The sequence below is a fragment of the Parus major genome, chromosome 3 (assembly GCF_001522545.3).
Source record: "Parus major isolate Abel chromosome 3, Parus_major1.1, whole genome shotgun sequence".
NCBI classification, from domain to species: Eukaryota; Metazoa; Chordata; class Aves; order Passeriformes; family Paridae; genus Parus; species Parus major.
The window spans coordinates 99340536-99366006 of record NC_031770.1 but is presented as its reverse complement, the minus strand read 5'-3'; the positions used below and the strand labels follow the sequence as shown (position 1 = coordinate 99366006).

General features: G+C 39.7%; 1 protein-coding gene across 5 annotated transcripts in view; it reads right to left on the bottom strand.

The window, feature by feature from the left end:
- The window catches only part of LPIN1 (lipin 1), a 58961-nt gene extending 34817 nt beyond the window's left edge, over window positions 1–24144 (bottom strand). For 2 of the 5 annotated variants that reach the window (XM_015622121.2, XM_015622120.2), the window contains exons 1-5: window positions 24080–24144; window positions 5845–6045; window positions 4473–4568; window positions 2931–3268; window positions 2455–2574 (exon numbers count right to left, since the gene is read on the bottom strand). In XM_015622121.2, coding sequence (XP_015477607.2) covers window positions 2455–2574; window positions 2931–3268; window positions 4473–4568; window positions 5845–6045; window positions 24080–24112 — 788 coding nt within the window. In that variant the 5' untranslated portion in view covers window positions 24113–24144. Of the gene's footprint in view, window positions 1–2454; window positions 2575–2930; window positions 3269–4472; window positions 4569–5844; window positions 6046–12595; window positions 12614–15535; window positions 15640–24079 lie in introns of those variants that run through there. The other 3 variants (XM_015622123.2, XM_015622125.3, XM_015622124.2) reach the window with 3 other exon arrangements.
- Between the last annotated feature and the right edge of the window lie 1327 nt (window positions 24145–25471).

Here is a 25471-nt window from a genome sequence, read left to right as displayed (position 1 = left end):
TGCTGAAAGTCCCACCAAGCATTTCTTATTTCAACAGCTGCAAACACAAAGCCTCACTCAGACAAGTTGCTATAGCACTTTAAATGTCTATCTAGTCTGTAAGGCAGGTTAACACCAGAGCAAAGCTCATGGAGCCACCCAGAGCACATCACTGCTCCATCCCAACCTCTGCTCCTGCCCTTCCTTGCCATCAGAACATGCAGGACAGCAGTTCTGAATATCCCAGGATCTCACTTTGACTTGGTGCTGCAACATGGTCAGATTAAAGAGGGCAGACCTAGAAGATGGGAAAACCTCAGGATTATGACTTTTGATATGGCTTTAGGCACCCTGTATGACAACTGTGTTGACATAAACAATGACTAATTTAGCCTGCATCAATGGAGAATTATAGAGGCCATACTCTACTACTTTAAAATTTTTAATGTTGCTGTGACCTCTCTCCACTGACTTAATGGAGTGAAACAGCTTGACTGCAGAATCTTGAGACTTCTTGAATTTAAGGTAACACTGAGAGTGTCTGTATCCAGTCTGTGGAAAAGAGGAGTCCTACACTACTGCAAAGGCTTAGTCTCAGTCTTCTGAACCAAGATGCCTTATCTACTGTGCCACCTTTACTCTGCAAGGTTTTCCCCCTTGTTGCAATCCAACATACAGAAATTCTTTCCCCCCTCCCAAACCATGGAACAAAGAAGAGAAGTGTTCTTTTGGCACTGGGCTTCTCCTATTACAAGATTTGCATTTTTTATTGCTCACTTAATCTCTGAGGTTTTTGTTTTGCTTTTACTTTAGCAATCTATGCACAAGCAAAGAACTCAGGAAAACCATGGGATAAAAATATCATTAAAATGCACACTGATTGTAAAAATCTATGTGTAAATGTTAGTCTTTAGAGGAATGCATTCACTAGCTAAGTTCCTCCTTTTTGGGGTTTTTATCATCTTCATGAACTTGATTTTTAAGCCAGGCTTTCACTGACATGATTTTGTATCAGCCATCCTCTTTCAATTGATGATTCATCAAGGCAACTTACCTCTACTCAATGCACACAAAGAAGCAAGCAGTGAAAGTGGTTTCCAATGTCACTTTCAAAGTGTCTAGGTTAGCAATAAGTACAGTACAGTTATAAACTCAACAGCAGTTCACATAGTCTTACTGTGTTAAAGGTGTATTAAAGTGTTAAAAGGATTAAAAAACAGTCCAGAAGAGAGGGCAGACAACTGTTCTACCTGTCTGGAAGAGAAAAATGAGAAGATTGTTGAGGACAAGAGTTAGATAGGCCTCCATCTGCTGGAACAGTGAGGAGAGTGGTTTGCCCTGTACAATCTATATAGCCTTACTGGGCAGCAGAGCATGTTGGGAGAAAGAAAGACAGGGTGTCATATTCACAAGTGCTGATTGCCATAAACTCTTTGTGCATTAGTTACACAAAAGCTGAATTTACATTGAGAGTTTTCAAACTCCAGGATACTGCAATCAAGAAACAAACAGAACACACAGTTCCAAAAGGCATCGAAAGGGCAGGGTATTGACAAATGCTATCAGCAGCCTGGTGAAGCCAATCACATTAAGCTTTACAGGCACTGGAGAACGTTTCTTCCAGAATGCAATTCAAAACAGTTCAATTTAGCCACTACCCTGAAATAATCTCCTCATGCTCCCTTCCTCTGTCCCTCCACTACAGGGGCAGAATATTGAGATTAGCCTTCTTAGGACAAGGTCTTGTGAATATTGCTGCACTCCAGCAGTCTGCATGGGGGACATGGAACACACATGCATGGGGCACACACACACAGACCTAACTGGAATATAGTGCAATGCATCAAGCAAAAAATTATCCCTTTCTGACAGACACAAAAGGGAGGTCCAAACTGCTGTGCTTTGACATGAAAGCACATATACATATGCACACAAATACACATACAGAAAAAAGTAAGCAAATTACTGTAGGTGCTCTTTTTAAACAGTAAATATATCATATCTATATTAAAAGCAACATGAAAAGCTCATATTTGTTAAAAAAAATCTTATTTTTATATATTAATTCGTATTTGGGAAATTCTTAAAATACTTACACTCAAAATACTGAAGACTTATAAACCTACATTGACTGCAGCCCAGAGTGTGTGCATCAGGCAAATATTCAGATTTCACAAAACATTCATCTTTTCTACAGTATTTATGTGCAAACAGTGACATTAACAGATAAAAATATTCTTCAGAATTTGTGGACCTGCATTTTTATGTATCCATTTGCTGCATCAAGGACAAAGCCAACCTGATGTTTTTGGTACACTATTATTGTAAATATAAAAGCATTCACCTAATAATGGTCACTGACTATGTTTGATATCAAAACCTTTAGTAAGACTTCATATAGTACTCACATAGAAGACATTAATGGAGAAATTAAAATTAGGGTACTATCTAGAATTGCAGTATCAGGAAAAGTACCTTTGAAGAGGTGACCATTCTCCATCTGAATGAGGATAAGGTGCAGACTGAGAAAGCACAGAAACTGCAGGAGCCTTTATGTCAGATACATCATCAACAAGCACATCTGGAACAGGGATCCTAAACAGGGGGGAAGAAGTGACATTTAAAAAACATACTTGATTACTGAATTTTCATATACCTCAGCTAACAAACCCTGTCACAGAGAATTAGTATAACCTGAACTAAAAGGAGATAAAGAAATGTTATCTAATTCAAGCCATCTAGTTCACAACACCACAGAGGAATCTTATGCTTTTAATGTCATTTTCATTACTTTCATTACTAACATTCCCAATAGCTTTCTAGCCTAAAGCTTTGTTTTCAAAGTAACACCTCCATCAGCCATATGTTCTGACTTAAAAATCACTGCTAGAAGGCATGGACTGGAACATTAACCCAGGTTCTCATGACATATCTCAGTTCCACTATGACACCTTGAATTGTCCAACGGCTCCTTTTCTTCCTCTGAGCTAATCTCTATGGGAAACATGTCTTCATCCTCTGATGTGTCTCCATGTGTGTCTTCTCTTTTTAAACTGTCTATTTTATGAGTTGACTTCCTCCTCTTCTTCCTCCTTTTTTTGACAGAGCTACAGACTGGAGATGTTTCAGTAGAAGGCTGGGATCCGTGGGCTTGGGACAGGACTTGTGAGGATGCATTGGTGTCCAGGCTTCGTATCCTGTCTATGGAATTCCTCTTCAGCTGGGATTCCATTAAGGCAGTCCCCTCAGACAGAATGGGAGATGTGGAGAGATGATAAGGAATTACCTCCTGAAAACAAAAAATCCAAACCATAAAACATATTAGCTCTTTCAGCAGTCATACAACTGGTTCTAAGACCTATGCACAAATTATCAAAATCTAAGTTATTTACTCCTCAGAAAAATAACAAGGATTAGACATCTGGATGCTTATTATACTCCTACAGCATATGGAAATTTTTCCACAGCTGCATCTCCTTAGACAAACCAGTGACAGTACTCTTATACAGCATCCTCTAGCATCTAATATTGGCCAGGTTATGGGATTAGTCTCTGTCCACCTCATGAAAGACACAGAGCAGAAACAAAATCTTAGTTTAGAACCTGAACATTTTCTAAAATACAATTCTCCTCCCCAACACAGATGACAGTAGTCAGATAGGTCAGTGGTTTATAATTAGGTCATACAAATACCCTACTATTCAATCATATATATACATCTGTAGACATTCATAGAAGTATTTCCAGCAGTTTTCAGTCAGAAAATAACTGTTACCACACAAAAAAAAAATAAAGATGAAGATATAGAGATGCACATTCACAAAACTCTCATGTGAAACTGGTAATCGTACTCAACACAGGAATTTGAGCACTCATCCTACTCTGGACAGTGACAAAAATTACTGGGGATATCTGAAGAGAAATGCCTGCAAAAAATTTCTTGTATTACATTAAAATGTGGATTACTCAAAGTTACTGTGCCCATAATTTATTCAGACCAATATTCAACCACTGCTCAACAGCAGACACTCTCATTTAAATGCAGCCTCACATGAGTAATAGCTGTGAGATCATGTTTATGAGGAGCACCAGAATAAATGCGTGCACAGATGTTTACAGAGCATGTGCACCTTTACTGGCAGTCTGCTGCATATGTTCAAATTAAAGATTTCTTTAATAAACAGGCCCCTGGACATTAATCTCTTAAACACAACTTTGAAGCATGTGAACTCTGTAGTTGCCATTTCTGTTCACACACAGGCATGCACATGATATATTTTTCTCTCATGTGATTATCTTTAGCTCTTCCAAATCTCAGCAATTCAAAAGAAAACCCGAAGTAACAGCATAGCATTAGATTTCCATAGCACAAAATGGTCCAGAAACTTTCAAAACTACAAAATGGATAAAAAAACAAGATTCCTAAACTCAAAACTGACTTTGAAGAGCAGGCATAGGATTTTTAATTAATTAAAAGTAGTTTTTGCTCTTACCTGATCATTATCCATCTCCTGCACAAAAAAGGCCTCCCCATTGTCTCCTAGTTTCATATGCAAATCTACAGCCTCTCCATTAATTTCTATGTCAACCTGTAAGGAAATAAATATATTCGCATATGAAAAGACAGTCCTGCTGCTAGCACAGGGCAAATGTTTCTCAGGGAAGTGTAGAAAACCTTATACTAAATAGGAAATAGTGACCTACTCTGTTTCTTTCAGTGCCCCTTCACAAAGCAATCAATAACAAAAATCTTTTTCTAACTTGTTCAGCTCATTGATACCTTGCTCCTCTACTCAGAAAGGTTTATAGTTATTACATAAAGTTCTGAATATTTTAAAATATTATATGCTCCACTTGCCACACAAATCTATTTGCTCTTTTAATTCACAGCCTATTTTTTAATTGTTCTAGAAGCACTTCCCAATACAAATTCTTAAGACGTTGTCTTTCAAATTCATTAAAGAAACTTCTTTTTACACTATGAGAAGCACAAATGGGAAAAAATTTTAAATTCAATTCCTGTGTCTACTCCTTCCACACAGTTATCATATCACTGTACAGCCCTATCTATCTACTTTCTTCTCAGGAAGATCTCTCTCTCTTTGACTATAACCATGCTTGCCACCAACTCCTTTTTCACTGTAAATTTTTTGGAGACTTGCACAAGTCTACATTTATGTTATATTTCAGGACACAGTACACCATTGGTACAGTAATATTTTTCAACTTTTACAGATTCTAAATATTGGAATTTCTTTCTGATCTAAGTAAGAATTGAACAATGTCCACGCTGATTTTTCAGCTGAAATCTTTCTGCTGAAATTTCTACCTACATTAGAACCTAGACTATATGTTGTTACAAATTACTTCCTAAAATAATCTGTCACACTGGTAACTTCACATCTGATACACTGCCAGATCACTCAGCCTAGTTACACTTATTTCAAGGTCCTCACTGTTTTTTCTAGCTTCAACTAACCTCTAGGTTCTATTATCTGAAAATATTACTTCATTAATATTTCCCTTTTTGCAAGGATCATTGAAAATGTCAGAGAAAGAGGTTTTAATGAGTCACTAATGAAATCCAGTATAGGTTCGAATTAGCATATTAGAAAATTTGCTTTATTGAACATAAATGTTACAAATTTCATGGCCAGTTTTGTTTTTATTATAGTCAATGTCTTAAAATTATGCTGTGAACTGCAAGAATCAGTAACAACCATTTTAACTAAAGCTTAATTCAGCCTCTTTAGAAAGGATGTCTAAAGAAAACCTCAACTAGCAGACCAAAGAACATTCAGTAACTTCCATGCTATTTCAGTTAACTCACAGACAGGACATATAAAAATTGTCACATTTTCTTACCACTTTCTCCCTGGAACGCAGAACTCCCATTTTCCCAAAGCGAACATGGAAAGGGGAACACTGCAGATTTCCATCTGGCTGACGTACAACAATTATATCTATGCATCCTGACAGCGTGGCTGGGTTTAGACCCTTATAGAGCTCCTTCACAGTTACAAACACTTGTCCTGCTAATTGTCCAACGTAATTCATGGTTTGGACCTGAAAGGCAAAAGGTGGAACAAATTAGATTTTGATCCCTGCTTTGTATTTTAGAGACATTTGAGCAATGATGAATTCTGAAGTGGAGTATTCTGCTGTTTCACAAATTAACAGTTATGCACAAAAAAAAAGGATTTCCCACCTAATTTATTTACAGCATGTTTGTGGAGAGCTATTAAAAGACAAAAGGGACCCTGTAATTCAGAAAATTGTAACAACTTTCAAAAGTTCATTAAAATCAGTTGAATTCAAAACCACTGTCAGACTTTGAGACTCTGAAGCTCATAAATGTCTCAATTATCTCTGAAGAGAAAAGCATTACTTCCAGAATAACATCTCCTCATATCATTTACTATCCCCTCAACACCAGAAATACCTTTCTTGTGTATTTCCACAGGCTTTTAAGGGCAGGACAAGCGAACAGCTTTGAACATATCTAATTTTACACCACAAAAAAGGCAAAAAATATTTTCCCATCTTAGAGCAATTTCTCCCTTTAAAAGATTATTATAATGCATTCAGACAATAGATATGTATTAAGGTTGGAAAAGCAACCTTCAACCCAGAGCATTCGACTGTTGTTTCCTAATGCAACTTTACTGTTCCTGTTTCAAACAGCCTTTTCAAACAGTATCTGCAGTTTTATTAAAAATTATACCTATGTGGACGGTTGAAGCGATTTGCTTTATGTCCCCTGCTCCTGAATTTATTTTATATTTAGCATTTAGAATTTAGTTTGCTGCTTACAATTATTAATACACATCCTGTTTAAAATATTTAGTCCCCCAGAAATGACTAGCATGCATATCGATACATGCTTAAAATATGAGTCTTTCAATGGCTCTCAAAGTATGAGTGAATTTAAGCAGATACCTTCCTATAAGTATAGGTTTCAAAGCCTTCCAATGTCTATTGTTTTCAGTATTTTTCCAGCACCTCTTGCAGATTTCAGGATGCTGGTTTCATCAAAGTCCTTATGCATACAGGACAGAGCATAAGACTCACATACAAGTTCTTTCCTATGCTGTACCACACCACCTGGACATCAATAAAAGTAACAGTTGCAGGGTAGGCAATGCTGAAACTCCCATTGATGGTGATGAGAACAGAACTGAGCTCAGAGCCTGAGACAGTCACTGCACAGCAGCAGCATCTGCTACAATAGAGACTCTTTCAGCTGTGTTCTTTCATAAACAACAAAAAGATGTATGAGATGCTGTAAAATGGCTCAAAATTTAAACTGTGATTTACAGTTATAAACAAAAGACTATTTAAAGAATACCATGAAAGCACTAGAGTAAAAAAATCAGAAAGTTAGGAAATGCTATAATTAGGCTGTTTTCTTCCATGCATTGCTGTTCTAATTAACTAATGTTCACCTGTGGCTTTTTCAAAAGTCCCTCCACATTTAGCTTTCTTCTCTGTTTCTGTTGCAATACATGGGTCAGAACACAAACTCTGCTCGGAAGGAAGAATTATTTATGGCAGTTATCACTACCCTGTCCCTGAAAAGTAATCACGGTTTTCCCATCCAACAACTAGGGAGAGGAATCACAGAAAGATTAAGACTAAAACTAGGCACTAACTTAAAAAAAATTCTGTTTGATTTGCAGTGATAATCAGTATACAAGATGTTATCATGGTTTAACCCCAGCCAGAAACAAAGCACTGCACAGTCCCTTGCTCACAACCATCTCCCTACTCTAAGCAGGAATCAGAAAATGGGTGAGAAAATCAGAGAAGTGAAAGTGATGAACCTCATGGGCTGAAATAAAGACAGTTTAATGGGACAGAAAGGGGAGAAAGTAATAAAAATTATAATAAATCATAATATGAAGAATAAAAGAATTTCGACATACAAAACAAGTGATGTCCAATGTCATTGCTCACTACCCACTGACCAATTCCCAGCCATTCCACAAGCAGCAGCCCATATTCCCTCCCCCAGTTTATATTCTGTGCATACAGGTCTGGGTCTACAGTATGGAATATTACTTTGGTCAGTTGGGATCAGCTGCCCTGTCTGTGTCCCCTCACGACTTCTGATGTTCCTCCAGCCCTGTCACTTACAGGGCATAAGCCACCAAAAATCCTTGCCATAATGTCAGCACAGCTCAGCAACACCTAAACCAGCAGTGTGTTACCAGCATTATTCTCATCCTAAATCCCAAACAGAACACTAAACCAGCTACTAGGAAGAAACCTCTACGTCAGCCAAAACTAGGACAGATGTTAACTAATGGAAGAATAATCCCTGAATAGCATTTGGAGAAGCCTTTCTGCACAGTCCTCAATTCAGGCATCCAGAAAGTGCCACCTACTGAAAAACCAACAAACAAAAAAACTTCATGGCAATTATATTCCTTTCTGCGGCACTGAACTGGTATCAGCACTTTTGGGCTCCTACTGCACACTAGAAACATTGCTTTCCTGAATGCAAATCCAGTGGCAAGCTGCTCCATAGGGAAGAGCAGTTAGAACTCAAGCCTCACCCTATGCTGTGTCACAGAACAGGTTGGAGACCTCCAGAGGTCACCTGGTCCAAATACCTGCCCAAGGCTGCCCACAACCTTGGCCCTGCAGAGTACTCAGTGTCCTCAGGATGGAGATCTCTCAGCCTTTCTGCTCTCCTGATCCTATGTATCCTTGTCCTCATAGAGGAAATTTTCTTCACCATACCTAATCTGAGTTTCCCTTCTTGCAGTTTGTGCCACTGCCTCTTGTCCTACAATTGTGCAGTTCTAATATCCCAGCTTTTTCCTCCATACCCCCCAAAAACTGAGTATTCTGAAGAATAAATAAAACTAGTTTTCTTGGCCTCTGCTTCTAAGTCATAGAAGCCTTATCTTGGGGGCCATCATCTAACCTCTTAAAAAAGTTGCCATGGCATATGCACAAATCTAAGTTCAGAAGTCAGCCTCGAGGGTGGCAGATATAAGCAAACTTTTTAAATTACCCCTTTGCCTTGGAAAAACACTGCGGATTTTTCCAACCTAATGCACAAAAACAAACACATTTCTTCTTGAGCTAAATTAAATGCAAAGACAGCTACAGTTAGTGTCAAAATTACACAGTATAGTTCACCCCAGTTAATGCTTGGTCTGCTTAAGTAACAAAATTTCTAGGTGCAAAACAGCCTTGACTTCCTTGGTGGAGAATGAGCGGCTGGATCAGTATGTAAACCCCACTGTTTGGGAGAGCTCCACGCAGACAATGCAAATATGAGGACTGACACACCCTCTTTACAAGTTACAACAGCTGGGCTCCTGAAGTCCTAAACAGTCTAAAATTTTGCAACTATTCTTGCAATTCAACAAATCTTAGCTACTCTGCCTGTCCTGTCTTTGGACACAAAGATTATTTTTATACCCACAAATTAAAAAAGTTGGATACCATCCTCAAGCTCTGAGGCCAAATGGCTCAGCACAGTTTGCTTCCATAGAGTGGAAATCTCTTATTCCTTAAAAAGCGCCACATTCAAATTGTGAGCTGGTGATGGACACTCCTGTCAAGCTGGGCATGTGCAAAAAAGTCATTATGGGATTAAAAGACAGACTGGGAGACTGATCACATAAACCCCACTTCCCTAAGAAACTGGCAAAAAATGAGCTTATTTTTCAAGTGTATAAAACAAAAGATGCTGTAGTTAAAATGGGGAACAGTTTAGAAATTAGACTCTTGTGGTTGTAGGCCCTCTATCCTACCTTTTATACATGCCAACCAAAGCTGAGATTGTTTGGAGTCTGAGGTTTGTAAGTTTGTACTCTGAATCTAAAGTTGGTCCATGCCATGTCAGCACTCCAGGAAACCAACACTCCTCAAACCCCAGAGGGACTGGATGTGGTTTTGGAAAAACACTTCAATCTGGCCACTCCAAGAAGTCTTTCACTTACTGACCAGGCAGCAGCAACTTCAGCAGTAAACATGAGTTTTCATCATGGGTTAAACCCCAAGTGCCTGCCTGTTCATTATACTCAGTTTAGTAAAACTCTTGTTCTCATACCATGCTACTGGACACAGCACAGAATATTTTTACATGCTGGGAAAATTCAGAATCCTTTGATCTAAGCTTGCAAGTGAGAACAGTCTGTACTGCTTCTGTCAGGATTCTCAAATGGTTTGAGTTTTGTTCTTTGCCAGAAGACATTGCACAGCTCTAAGTTTTGAATCTATTACAAAATTAAAGGTATTTTCTAGTATAATTTTTAATGTAAATCTAACTAGCATCACCCTCCAGAAAGCCTAGAAAAATTGATCACTAAAAGACAGCAGCCATTTTTCAGAATTCATCATCATCTGGAAAAATAAGTCAAAAATAAATAGCTAGGTGATCTCTCTTATTACTTAACTGATTTATTCACTTAGCAAAGATTGACCTAACAAAATTAGTTCTTTCAAGTCCCACTCTGCTGGATGCCACAGTAAGATCAAACACACTGTCATCCAGATAATCCACTTCTTTCATACAGGTACACCAGACTATGTCCTAATTCCACTGGAAAAGCCAGTAATTGTGGCTTTTCCAACCTTGTGGCATGGTTTTGGTTGTTTTTCTGGAGATTTTTTTACAGCTCAGCTCTTCCCCTTACCATTTCATTCTTCTTCACTGCATTTTTCAAAATAAAATACTGAAAATCATAGGAACTAAGGACCTTTTTTCCTGTTGCCTCATCAGGTGCCACGGCATTAATGAATAATAGATCAGATATCCACACATACCCAAATTACTAAGGGATGCAAGTGCTATTCAACACACTCTAAAAACAGACAGTTGATTTAGGTGGCATGCTGTAAGGGTAATTAAAATATGAAACACACTTCCTCTGGAAGATATGAAATTTCCAGTGCAGAACATTTTGAAAACAGGATAAACATTTGCTGGGAATGGTTTAAGAAGAGGCGACTGCAGCCTTTGGGAAAGACATTGCTGCTGTGCCTGTGCCCTAGACAGTAAATCAACCCATATCCCATCACAGACCCAACCACTACATTCTGGACATCTCTATTGAATCCACTTAAATTTCAAAATCTGCTTCTGGTAATTTTCAAAATCTGCTCCTTTTAGGCACTGGCCAATAAGCACTCACCCAACAATCCCAAGGCACAGCCAAGGAGCTAAGATGGACTGGGCACTACTCCCATGGCCAGTTTAGAAGCAGTTAGTTACCTTCTTTTAAAGCTTTACACAGCTTTATAGAACAGATGGTGCTAGCTGGTCTGGTCACCAAGAATGAGCTTTGACAACATTTAGGTCTCTTTCAGTCCCTTTCTAAGTCCCTATGGTTATGATTGTACACTGGTTTTGTAGACCAGAAGAGGAAGATTTGCAGCAATGGTAAACATAACACAAACAAAAAAAAAACAAAAAAAACCCATATTTCAGTTTCACTTTCAATACCTGATATGATGATGAGGTCCATGGTGAAGCGATGGGCATAAGCACAAAACAAATCAACTCTCCTCCTAAGAGCTTCCATACAAGTGGGAAAATGGTGAAGGGAAGATAAAAACTGATGGGCTAGTGTTCAATTAAAATACATCACTGCAGCTCTGCTGCTGACACTGAAACCACGACAATTTCACAAATCTGGTCCATCTGGTCCCCTGATGTGCCCTTGGTTTTTGTTTTGAAGATGTAAAGCTTGAGAGAGACCAGATTACGTTTGGGAACCAGACTGTGGTCCCTTCAAGAAAATTATGCCTCATTTACAAAAAACACTAAGTAAATGATAATACTTCAAAGTCAGTGCTTATTAGCACTCTTTTACTGCATATCAAATACTTATTTTCTTGACTGAAACAATTCAGTTTTGTCTGCACTACTTAACACTTAATCCTTATACTGCAACTAACGGAATTTTACTATTGACATATTCTTTACCATGAAAAACAGTTTCAGAGGTTACATTCTAAAAAAAGATTTGTGATAAAAAGGTAGGGGAGATAAGAAAATATTTCAGATGAAGATTCTCTAGATGAATATTTTCAAAATTAAGCTTAGCCCTTCATGTCTGTGTAACAACCATAGTAATGTTGACTTAACTATAAAAGCTATTAATAACAATCATTCTATTCTTTTTAAAATATCTATTTTTGTTTATTAGTAAGTTGTTAACACACTGTAAAGTGGCTAATGCTGTTTGATCATCACATTCAAATCTCTGAGTATTTTATGCCATTTCAGTAGGAAACTGAAAATCATTAAGAGCTCTCAAAAGCCTTTTTCTATCTGTGAGTTCCTACATCAATCCAACCTAAAGTCACTGGCACAAATTCCCACCCTAACTTTTTGAGTACATGCCCAGGCAGAACCCCAAAGTTGTGCATTTTTCAGAGCAAAATCAGAGCCTGGGTTTACTTCCTCTATAGGAACCATGAAGATATTGCATGGGATTTTGGGAGACCAGTTTAGAGCTCTACTTTCCTACAAGATCCACATCTAATTTTGGGCAAGTTACTGAAGCTTTTACCTCAGAGAGTGTAACTCCCATTGGTTTCAAGCAGGGTCTACGACTGTGACCATATGCCAGCTGCAGCAGGCCAAACTCACCCAAGTGAGACATAGACAAGCAGTCTCCTTGCATATTCTTTTTTCCAGGAAAGGAAAGCTGGACACATGACCTGAAAGGGATGATGAGCAGCCATGAGCCCAATTTGGACAAGCTGCTGTAGGAGAACTCCAGATCACTCTGCTGAGCAGTGTGAGTTTGGTTGTTCTGTAAACAGGAGAACAATCTCTGTCCAAGTCTGTTTATACTCAAATTTGTTACAGCCTTCCCTATAGTCACAGCTGCACGGGACAGACCACATTCCTGCAGGTGATCTGACAATACATCTGGTCAGTCGGGAGACAGGTGCAGTTCACTTGTATGTCCCTCATCAGAAAGGAAAATTCAGCCTGTGGCTGGCTCTACACCAGAGTAACAGCATTATGCTTCCTGCCAGTCAAACTCCCAGAAATATTTCAGGGTTGGTATTATTCTGGGCTTAATTCTATTTGACTTCTATTCCAAGTTACCCAAGGCCAGTGCCAAAAATTGTGACTTCTTACAACAGCAGAGTCAAATGGATCAAATGTCAAACTTATTTTCCAAGCTGCCTGTCCCTGCAATAACACACCCACTCATAGTCATGGATTTGAATAAGAGATGATTATTCCTCTGGTTCTGATATTGTATTTCAAATAGTTAAAACTTTACTTGGTGAAATACTTCATGAAGTCCCTGTAAATGACAGAATATTTTCCTGAGAGCAGATAAAATCAAAAATTCAAACTGAAGACTCAAAACTTGCCTGCAATGAATCCCCATGTTCAAAACAAAGGGAAAACTGGCCCATAGCCCCACAGTCATGGTATCAAACTGGCACCCAAGAGTCCAGGAGAATTATTTCAAGGCCAGCTGAAGGGTACAACCACAGTCCCCATACCAACCTCCCAGCTGCACATTCCTCACTCTCTTAAATCTTGCCCTTTTGTCAGCACTGAAAAGTAACACCACTAAAGCCAGAAAAAAATAATATCTAGCTAGATCAGTGGGATGATGTGACTCACCACATACCTGTACAATTGCTACTACCAAAGAGAGAAACTACGAGTCAGCAGTACACAGTACAAGGGACACCTCTAGTGAAATTCCAGGCAGTCCTGAAATCACATCTCAAAATTTGTCTACTCCTTTCCCAGAGATTTCTTGGGAGACCTTCCACATTTTCCTTGGTCTCATTGTACCTTCCCAACTGTACAGTGTCTCCCACCTCATGGAGACACTTTGAGGGAATGTACAGAAGGACTGAGACCTCTTTGAACTGACTGCATAAAGGAGTTCAAACTTTACACCTAACTGAAAAGCACAAACTGATGCCTAAAACCAAGAGCCTTTGCAGTAGCTGAAGAATTTGTGGTAAGTCATGTACTGTGCTGCCCTGTGCTACTGTTCTGATGTCAGTGAGGGAACATTGCAATCGGAGTGGCAAAACACCAGTAGTTCTGCTCTATACAGACACCTCATGTGACTTGGCATGCTTTCTCTCAGCAGAACTGGAAAACAAATCTGTTCATTAGACTCTGTATATTCTGCATTTTTAGAGTTTAAAGTAAGCTTTTAGTGTATTTCAACTGGTTTTGATGACTGCTGTATCTATATATGTTCACAGATTAACAAATCTGTACATCTGCACATGCTCAGGTATGGAAAAGGGCCAAAGACTAAAACTTGCCCAACTCCCTTAGAAACAGGCCCCACTGCATCAGGTAAGCAGATATTATCAGCTAGTCTATATGTGCCTCAGTGACCTGAAGCTATAAGAAAGGCAGAAAGAATCTAAAACCATTAGAAGCTATTTCCTTGGCTTTATGCCTTAAATTGTAATATATTTATGTTGAGCATTTTCCATCTGATTTCCTTCACTGTCCCTGCAGTTTTTCTCCAGTTCTCTTCATGGAAGCAGGCTCATCTTACTTTAATAACAGGAGTTCACCTATGTAACTGCACTGATGACAACAAAACCTTATGTATGTAAGCTAGGCATTTACCAGTGTTTGCTTCCGGAGACAGTAGAGGCAGGGACACAGATAAAGTTATCCAAAAAAATAAACCATTTCAAAACACCCTCCAGACTAGGAGCCAAATTAGGATTCAGAAGATCTATCAAGGCTGATGACTTTAGATGGGAAAAGAAAAATGATCTGATGATGATCTGCAACATCAAGGCTGGGATACAACCTCTATGAAATTCCTCTATTTGACAGGGATAACCATATTGCAGTGTTTTGTCTCCTCCCCTCAAGACATACTTGCTTTTAGTTTTGTTTCTTGAAGGTAGAGAAGATACACTAATCAACAGAAAAGTAGTAACTGGGGAGCGGGGAGGGTAACATAAAAGAAATACAAAATATCCGAAAGTTTAGTTTCCTGTATAGCCATTGCATTGCTGCCAGCCAGGCTCTGCTATGTCATTAAATCCCTCTGTCCTGTTACTGCTGTCATTATTCCAGCTCAGGCAAAGTATTACTGAAGCTGTGGCATAACGCAGTGATTTGCATCAGCAGCTGCCAGGCAAAGGGAAGGAAAATTCCTAAAGCCGAAGGGGAAGCAGCAGCGGCACACAGAGGGGCACTGGGCAGCACCAGCTCACACAGCTGGGCGCGGGACGGACCCCACACCGAGATCCCCACGCAGGGTGCCTCCCTCTGAGGCACATCACATCTTCCCTCTAATCCCGTGCACAAAGCAGCGTTCAGCCACGATGGCCCGGCAACCCGGGCGCAGCTGTCACTGCCCGGAGCCAGGCGGCTCCGGCTTCCCAGGAAAGGCGGGCAGGGGATGCGGGCAGGGGATGCGGACAGCCGCCCGAAGCCCCACCAGGATGCCCAGGCCGGAGGGACCCGCTGCCTCCAGCGGCTCCTGGCCTTGCCTTCCCTGCCGGCGGGCAGCCGGAGGAGGAAGGGCCTCCCTCCTCCCGCAGCGGCCGCCAGAGCCCCGGCACCCACCTCTGCCTCGGGCCGGCTCCCGCAGCTCCGCTCGCCGCCGTCTCTGTGCGCGCCGCGGCCGCGGGGCCGCTGGGGCCGGCTGACGGTGCCGCCCCGGAGGAGGGGCCGGAGGAGCAGCGCGGCGCCCGGGGACGGCGCGGCGGGGCGGGGGCTCAGCGCTGGGCCCGGGGAAGGTGCGGATGGACAGGGGCTCGGTGGGGGTCAGAGCTGGGCCCGGAGAAGGTGCGGATGGACAGGGGCTCGGCGCTGGGCCCGGCCAACCTCGCCCGCCCGCCGGGCCCGGAGCTGCCGCAGCCGCCGCGGGCCGGGGCGGGGCCGGGACACGCTGGTGTGGGGTGATCCCGCGGCCGAGTCAGGTTCCTGGCTGGGAAAAACGGGGTGGAAATGAGAATCGCTCAGCCCAGGCTGACCAAAGGCAGGTCCATGATAGGCGTCGCTTGGGCTGCCGGAGCCTAGCGTTCATCGCCGACGGGAACACGTCTTTCAGCATCAGACGCTTTATAGCTTTAAATAATTGCGATGAAATAAAGCTTTTCCAGCTGTTTCCTTGTATGTAAGCCGTGTTGTAACCTCACTTTGCTCTGAGAGCCTTAGACAGCTAAAAAGGGAAGTGGATGTTCGTGTTGAAGGAATCTTCCAAGCCTTTTTGGAGACTAGTTTACAGAACTCAGGAGAGGGTGGTGCTATGTACAAAACAAATGAACAGGAAACGAGTAACACGGGAGGAAAAAAAAATGACAAAAATTATACACACACACACACAAAAAAAAAAAAAAAAAATCAGAGGTCATTATTGAAGCACTCTGCTAGTTTTAGGCCTGAGAACAAGTTTTTGAGAGCTGTATCTCTGTGTTGTAGCCCCCAAAATGTACATGCAGCTGAAGCCCAGGAAGAGTACCCTGCTGAGTAATTAGTGCTTAAGCCTTCCATTTCTGTTAAATTAATGGTTACACACCAAAACAATCTTAGTAGAATCTTCTCTAGGTCGATTGTAACCCTTCGAGTAGTTTTTCTGTGACATGTCTTCCTCCTATAGCTCTCTTAGGTTTCTAAGTTGGCCAATCTTTGTACAGCTCAGAGCTAAGACAGAAACACTAGGTGATAGGACCCAGTGCAAACTCACAGACTCCAGCCTCTACCTCTTGTTCTCTCCTCTATTCCTGGTTACTTGTACAACTGAGTGCACTTCAGTTTTAGAACAGAAAAGTCAGGGAAGACAGTTTCTGCCCAGGCATGACAAACAAGGGTGTCTTAGTCCCGAAGAGAAAGTAATACACAACTGCAGTTTCATTTCCCAGGCATTTCATATCTAATCTCTTGCCAGTAGGTAGTCAGTAGGCAGTGAGAAATGCTGGTAAATAATCCCATGCCTGTTAATAAAATAAGCTTTATCAGTGTTGACTGTGGATACTACCAGTGATCTGCCCACCACATTTGTGTGGAAGACAATCCTATATTGTGCTCCCTCTGAGAGAGTGGTAACCTTCAGCCATCACCGTCTCTGTTAGGTGGGAGGACTCCTCTAACATATTGCTCCATTATGGTCTTCTACTACTATGCTGAAGTCAAAACATGATCATAACATACTGAATCAAAAACACTGTCTCTCCACAAGCTCAACAACACCCACCCTTTCATGCTCCTTTCAGAAATACAGACGTTAGGTTCTCATTTTTGGAAGTACGATATTGTGTTTAGCTGCTTATCATGTCCAGCCATCTGCTGCTTGATGTAAAATAGCCCACAGAATAATGCTCTACATTTTAAATGATTCCATCTCCAAGGTCACGTTTTCTTTTCCTACAGAGCAGAGTAAATACAGCCACAATGCACACAAGATGCTGTGGGATGTGCCAAATGCTTGCACAGCATCAGTGAGCTTCCCTTAATAACAGGGCACCATCCTTCTGTGCTTTTTCACTCTATTCTTATTGATGATGTGACCAGTGTGCAGAGTGGTCTTACTCAGATGTCACCCTGAGAATCAGACCTTTCGATATTGTTTTCATAATTTCTAGCCATTTTCCCAGGAAAGTAACTATAAACATAAGTGTTTATACATTCCATTAAAGATATGTCTTCTGATGGACATCTCTCATAGCCAGTGTGGTTGGGAAGGTGGTAACCTGACTAGCCAATCCCTGGTTGTTGTCAAAAACCTATAAATACTGAAAGAACAAAATAAACTTCTTTATTCACCACACTTCAAGCTGCATCCATGTGAATCATTTTGTGTCTGACAGTGACACTCAGATTGCTTCCCTGGAACAACCTCTGCCAACTCAAGAAATCCTTCTTGTGCTGCACTTCAGCTCATAACTGTTCTCAATTAGTTCTGTCTCGAGGACCAAGGACTAGTACATAACCAGTATTTTGATATTGTCCAAGCCTTAGCATGGTCATGTCTGTGGATTTGACTCAGACCAGTGCAGAGTTTGGAGGATGGTACAGTCAGGGATAATTCCTAAAAAATAATCTGGAGTTACCCACAGACTAGCTGGCAGAGAGAGTATGGCCTTAGCAAGAGGAAAGGCCCTAACAGTGGCATTTCCAAAACACACTCAGGAATTATGAAGTTCTGAAGTATTATTGTTTTCTTCCTGAAAGGTTTCCCCTTTAACAGATTTCTTTCTGGAGGAATTGTATTCGTCAACAGATATTTGTTTACCATGGTTTGATCTAAAACTGCAAAATTTTGAAGGACCTGCTCATGGAAGCTTTTCTTTCCATTTCTTTGATGGTCAATTTACATTAATTCATTATTAACTAACTCTGATTCTTGTTTCAAAGACGTTATAAGTTATGTTTTCACTCTGTGTTCATACAGTTCTGGCACAGCAAAGTTCTAGCCTATGATCTGGGCTCATAGTTACTATGAAAAGACACTTAAAAAGAAAGTTGAGTTTTGTAGTCTTTTGTAAACTGATAAAACTGGATTTAAGAAGAGTTGACAAGCACAGAAAAGTTTAATAAAATCAAAGAACAGATTCCTAAAAAAAAAATTACAGAAGTCCATGCAAGGAGGAAAAAAAATCCTTCAATTTTATCTTAGGACTCTAGTTTATTCTAGCAAAGATGCTGCCATTCAAACCATTGTGCATTAGCATTAATGTCTGGCTTTTCCCCCCAGTAAAACTGGGGTTGATGTTCAGGCACACAGGACCTGGGTTATGAATGACTGCAATTGTTAATGCATGCCCAATGTGCAGGTAAAAAACATTCAGTAAATAGAAAAGATGAGCTTGTATCTTTTAATTTATATTTAATTCATAAGCTAATACGGCTCTGGAGTCATGCTTACATTCTTTATATAAGTAATAAACTCAGAGTAGCTCACATAGTGTAAATTAAGAGTTGATCTAGTTTTATTCCAGTGTAAAAATCAAAAAGCAGTTTGACTGACTCTCTAATTAACTGATTAAACATTCCACCATCCTAACAAAGGAATTACTCTTCTAACATAAGTAGATATTTTTATACAGTACCTACAGCTGCCTCTGATAATCTACTGGATTCTCTGTCTGGTTCACTTTTTTTTTCCCCTTTCTTTTTATCTTCCTTTTTCCTTCAGACAATTATTTAGGACTTCATTTCATCCTTCATTTGAAGGCACTGTAGTGCAGGGTTTTGTGGCATGTAAATACTGGTATTTAATCTGCCTCTAAGTGCTTGATAGGTGACCATTTTTTTAGAGTATAAGTAGACGTTATTTAGTTGCAGAGATTTCTAAAACATTCCCTTCCCCCCCCCCCCACTTTAACTTCTTGCCAGTTTTGACTGTGCTGTTGCTTTTGCTTTGAATCTGTCCCGCTGAGATCCTTGCAGTTTGACAGCTTTAGCTTAGAGATTTTACTTTTTGTATCGTCACAGTTCCTGAGTGCTGTAACCGTTTTCTGACAGTTGCACATGCCAGCCAATATACTTGACATCATTTCTTATCTTTCTTCTTCGACCTCTGTGTTAAGATGTGAGATGATGACAGGAGGACTGTGATGTCATCAGAAGTAGTAAAAGTTTCAGTCAACAATGAGACGTGGCAGTGACCAGGGCAAAGCAAAACTGAGAGGATTATTTTGTCAAATGATCAAATGTGGGACTACAATTTTCCAGGAACTGTTGCAACTGGAATTAGAGGCAGGGCAGAAAGCATTGATCATGTACCAAAATGCTCATCTGTAATGGTAACATCTCTGAATGCATCAGTGTGTGCATTGCAAAACCAAACTTGATTTTGAACCAAGTACTTGGTTTTGTAACAGATATACCCTTTCCTCATCCTCACTGAAAAAAAAAGGGATCTATAACAAATGAACCACTAGACAAGTCTTTTTTTACTTCAAAGAATATAAGAAGTCTTGATGATGAATGTTGTCGGAGGAGCCTTTCTTTTTGCCCTAGATCCACATCCAACCATGCAAACCCGTGAGAACCTCAATGCTTCCTTTATGTCCTAGCAGCTCTTTCCCCAAAGTCATTTCTCTGCTACAAAATACTTGGCTACTGAGAAACAGAGACTTCTGTTGACTCCTTTGATCCAAATATCATCAATGCAGAAGAGGGTAGGAGTATTTAAATTAGGAACAAGAGAGGCTAAATTTATCAACCCTGCTGGAGGTACACTTGTACCAGGGCAATCTCATCAGAAAGCAATTTGGCTCCAAATCTGTAAATAGCCACAGTTGAGCTCTCTAAATATAATCTTAAAAAGCTTAGAAAAGCTTGAGCCCTGATAAAGCACAGCAATCACAATGTGAGATTAAGGATATAACATTGAAATCATCAACATGTTCTTTCTTCAGCCAAGACCACAATTCCTGTGTATGCTTGTTCAAACACAGACGTGTATCCTGCTCAGGTAAAATACATACTGGTGTCTAAGTGCACACACGTACAAGAAATGAGAGATCATACACGTCTCCGCCATCCTGTCATGGACAAAAATGCTTTGCAGCCCAAAATCTAGCTTTTCATCAGTCTAATACATCTGTGCATGACCAGCAAAACTTCTGCCCAGAATACTGTTTTCAGAGCACAGCAAACTAAAATCATTGGTATTGTTTGTTCAGAACAAAATAGTACAAAACATGCTTTGAGAACTTCAAACAAAGCTGGTCTGTTTCCCAGGGTACAATCTTTTCTTCACAGTACCTGCAATACTTAAAAACTAAAATGGCAATCTTAATCCCAAAGAGGAAAAGGATATTTGCAAACGAACTCCTGTTGAGAAATTTGTGGCTTTTCTCTCAGCCATATGTCTGAAATTTCCAAATCAGAGTGCCTAGCAATATAAAATTATCCTTGCAAATAGGTTCTGAAAGTTATTGCTTGGGGATTGTAAAACTGAACATCTTCATTAGTTCATTGTTACTACCAAGTAAACTATAGGTAGCAAAAATGTTACAGCTGCACTTATGATAATAAGAAAATTAATACATATTTTTTGTAAAGCTTTTTCTTCTTTTGGGCTAAGAATTAACTGCTAATATAGGTCAGCTTGAAGTTAATTCTGTAACTCCATGGAGAGAGTGAAGTATCTAAAACGTGTTTTATAAGACAAGTAGCAATATTTGGTACTTCTCTCTGTGACAGAAAAATTCTTCACTTCTGTGCAGACCAGGGTAGAGGGGGGACTGTGCTGTGGGTGGCTCCTGGTGAATGCAGGCACTCTGTCCCTGACTTGGCATTACAAGAAGCAGGTTTGCTTGGCTTTGAAGTGAGATAATTCTGTACTCTCCCAGGTACTGTAATTAGTTCTGTCTGTCATAAACTGGATGAAAAGGGTTTTAATCTCCCTTCAAGAAAGAGGCAGATGGAGGATTGTGAGCAGCCTGTCAGGAGGAGAGGCAGACTCTGGCTGTTGTCTCCCTCACCAGTGAACTGATGGGGGAGGCTTCTTCAGGTACTACCCAGAAGTTCACATCTTCATCCCTTCATCCAAAGTAAACAAAGGTTTATTACTTTTGCTGCAAAGAAAAAGTGAGATAATGCAATCCCTTACTACTTAGTGTTTTCTTCTTTCACTAATGCTCAATTTTCTTAAATACTTGAAATGACAGAATATAAACAGGTAAGAGCAGGGTTTTTTTTTTTGTTTTTTTGTTTTTTTGTTTTTTTTTTCTTTTTAACAAGTGTGTGTAACATTTAAAAGGGTACTTTTCCCATTTCAGCCACTGCAGCAGGTGTGGGTTCTGTGCCTGCACCTGAAGGACTCCTGGTTTCCCTTCTCAGGGCTTTCTGTAACAGCAAGGCACAAGGGAGCTGTGGCCCTAAAATCTTTCCACACTGTCCTCTCATTTCTTCTGTGTCAAATTTGAAGACACTTTAATCTGGCAGCACAGATTTCAGATCTCTCCGATCTTTAACCTCAAGGCTCTGTATCAGGTGAATCAGGGGGAGAAGTAAAACACTGCTTTGGGATAATCTGTCTTAGAAGCGTTTTTCTTTTAATTCCATTATTGGGGATTTTGGTGATTACAGTTTGAGCCAAGGACTGTGCTTGTTTTGAATCCAAAGCACAATCATCCATTGAATTCTTGTGATAATTTTTTTATCACACAAAATTTGAGCTAAATGGAACAACGACAATTTTGCTTAAGCAAATAGTCTTTTCAGTCTGGTTGCTGTAAAAGCTGACAATCTTATTGTTGTCAGCTCTTTTGTTCTTAAAAATATATTGTTATAGATAAAGTTAATAATCAAAATTGTGTGAAAATCCTAGGAACAGGCTGAGGCACAGAATTAAATCCTTCACATAACAGGACAATTAATTCTCTTTATTTATTTGCATCAAGCCTGGGCAATTAATCAGTAAATACTGCATTCTTTATCTTATCTAAGCAATTCATTCTCCTGATTTAGGCTGAGAACTTATATAAAATTCTAACTGGAACCTCTAAGACAGTTGTGTTAAAGCAGGAACACTGTCATTTATTTCTGTTTTTTAGTTACTGTCATGCTTTACATCTTCTGTAAGGACATGCATATCTATGTGATATTATCTGAGAAATTAGCTTAAGTTTTATGATTTCTACAACTGGAGTGCTAATACAATTAATAGGTGTGATTGAGTTTACAAAATCATGAAAATGGTACTTTATATAAGTTTTATGTTCAAATTTCTGTGAGTGGCAGAAGTGTCACAGGTAATTCAGTCAATCCTTCCTTCAAAATACTCTGTGTCAAAATGAATTTAGACTCTCCAGAAGTGTTACAGCACTAAAATGTCTAAACATAGTAGTGAATGTTATTTTATAACTATAATTAAACAGCATTTCATCTCCATCAGTCTAAAAATAATTATTTGGAAAACTAAATTTAGATTTGCTGTGACAATGGGTATATTAACCAATGGAGGAACTGTAGTCTGTGGTTTGAAATGAAGCATTTTTATTTTCTTTGATTTCTGCCATTGTGTTGAAAGTTGAGCAAAAATTAAAATTTTACTCTAATGAATACTTCAGTATAAAATTCTTGAAGTCTAAAATGCATAACAGTTTTTGCAAGTGAAACAGACATATCTTAAAGGGGGGTTTATTATGTCTGTGTAATCTGGTCACAAAGGTCACAAAGGATGATGTGTTTGAATGACTCTCAGGAGGCAGTGACCCATCAGAAGGAAATGTAATTCAATTTTGAACTGAGAAGGTTGAAATAATTTTAGTTAGTCCAGTGTAAAGATACTCTAAATTAATGTATAATCAGCCCTGCCTACTCTACTTGTAGATCTTTTGATCCTGCCTTTACATTAATGGGCCAATTCTGTCTCCATATATTCCTGTTCACTGTTTGAAGAAAGCTTACCAGCACTTGTACATACATGAAAGAATTGTTTAAAAACATTATGTTTCAAAGCTGTTTTGAGAAAATAGGTGCCTTCAAAAATTAACATACTGTGAAAATAATTTATCCTTGTTCCATAAATACAGAAGAAGTGTGTGTTAAAACAAGCACTTTGTGTAAATCCATGGAAATAATATACTTTGATGAAATTAGGAAAATCCATTTCATTAGGTCCAGCACATCCTGGAACAGAAAGCCTTTGTCCTGGTGGCTTCTATGCTTTCCATATTCCATTATGCAAATGTGAGAATTCATCAGGTGCTTTGCCTCATTCCTTCTACCCTCATTCCATATCTGCTTCAGAAAAATCTACATACCATGCACAGACACTCAAAGCCAGCAGCTTCTGCCCACAACAACATCAGCTTGTTTTAGTATTACTCACATGTCAACCACATTGTATTGGTTGTATCATGCACAAAGAGAATTCCCATTCCAGTGAGTTTAGAGTCTGAAAGTATCAGGCCTGGTGCTCAGTTCACACAGAGCAATATAATCCCTTTTAGTGCAATGAACTCTGTATTACACAAGCAACGGATTTGCTCATTGTTTCAAACAGGTGAAGATTTTCTTTTTTAAAGCAAGACTAGGAACAGGAACGAAATGTTTTGTATCAAGCTCTGCCATAGTACAAGAAGAGAAAAAGGAATGGTCAGAAAACAAAGAAAATAATCCTATTTAATAGAATAAAAAACAAAGTCATACCCACAGGTAGTTCAGAGTCATGTCAAGGTACATGTCTGCTTCTGATGTGAACTCTTCAGACACCGTTTTCCCCATTCCAACCCCCACACTGCAATTTGGGCACTAACAAAAAGCCTCCCAGTGCAGTCATCCCAGTGATATCAGATGTCACTCCCCTGCAGCCCTGGATGACAGCCCAGTTCATTCACCCTGTGTGTTTTTCATGTTGCTTGCGTGGGGCTGGGATCATGCTTATTGCTTATCTACCTTGTCCAGGTCAGATGTTATTTGTTCTGTGTAATTCTGCTTCCTGTGGCACATTCAGCCTGATATGTTTTTTTCACTTTCTGTCTCATACTGCTAACTTCTCTCTGCAGATATTGGTACAGCTTAGTGCAAACACCTCTTTTATTTGAACAGTCTCTAAGATTTTCTTTTATTATTACTGGTTAGATAGTTTCCCACAATCTTCTTTCTGTAGAGTACATTTTAAATGTAGCACATCTACATTACAAAATTCTTCCTCCTTTTCTTCTTCATGTATTTCTGTGCTAATTTATGAGAAATTTAAGACAAAAATCATAGTACTGATACATTTTTAAAAAATAAAAATTTTGCCCAAATAACCCATAACCTGATCCTTCTTAAAGTATAATCTTATTGTAAGTATGTATTATCCTCCATTCTCAAAGTTACATCACAAGTTCACATGGCACGTTTTGGTTACCCAGCAGATGTTATTGTAAATTTCAGAATTTCACCTGAATGCAGATCTGAATGTTCCCAAAGTTTCCAATGAAAAGATCACATCTGTAGTATTGCTTCACATATGTTTAGTTTTCACATTTTATGCTGTCCTTTGCTAATTGGAGTTCCTTCCCTGTTTATTTTACTGGCATTTTGAATTCCCGGGTACTTTTCTGTCTGCAAAGCACAGCTACTGAATTACATGTCCAAACGCAACCCCTGCCAGCAGCAACCAACCCCTTCCTCATTTCACACTGCCTGTTCAGCTTATCTAGGTGTCCAGTTTATGTGACATTCTAATATCAAGCTCAGCATGAAGGTTAGATCCTAAATTTGTTGAAGCTGACATACCTTCTTCCTATATCTGCCAGACCCAACTGAGAGGCTGACAGGCTCTGCCAGCCAGCTCCCACAAACTACAAGCAAGTCTCCACAGGCTCCTGGACCAGGGAGGTTCCTCTGGAAACCATAGAGAATATCCTACACTGCATTGTGCAGCTTGTCTGGAACCCCCAGAGTGGGATTTACATGAGACAGCAGTGTAGCTATGCTAACATCCCACTCCACCCAGGATAATACACCTGTGAAGCCTACGCAGAGCTGGACAGTGGCTCCAACAGCTCAGCTAAGCGGATGTGATTGCACAGCTCTGCTTGGTGTTGGGTA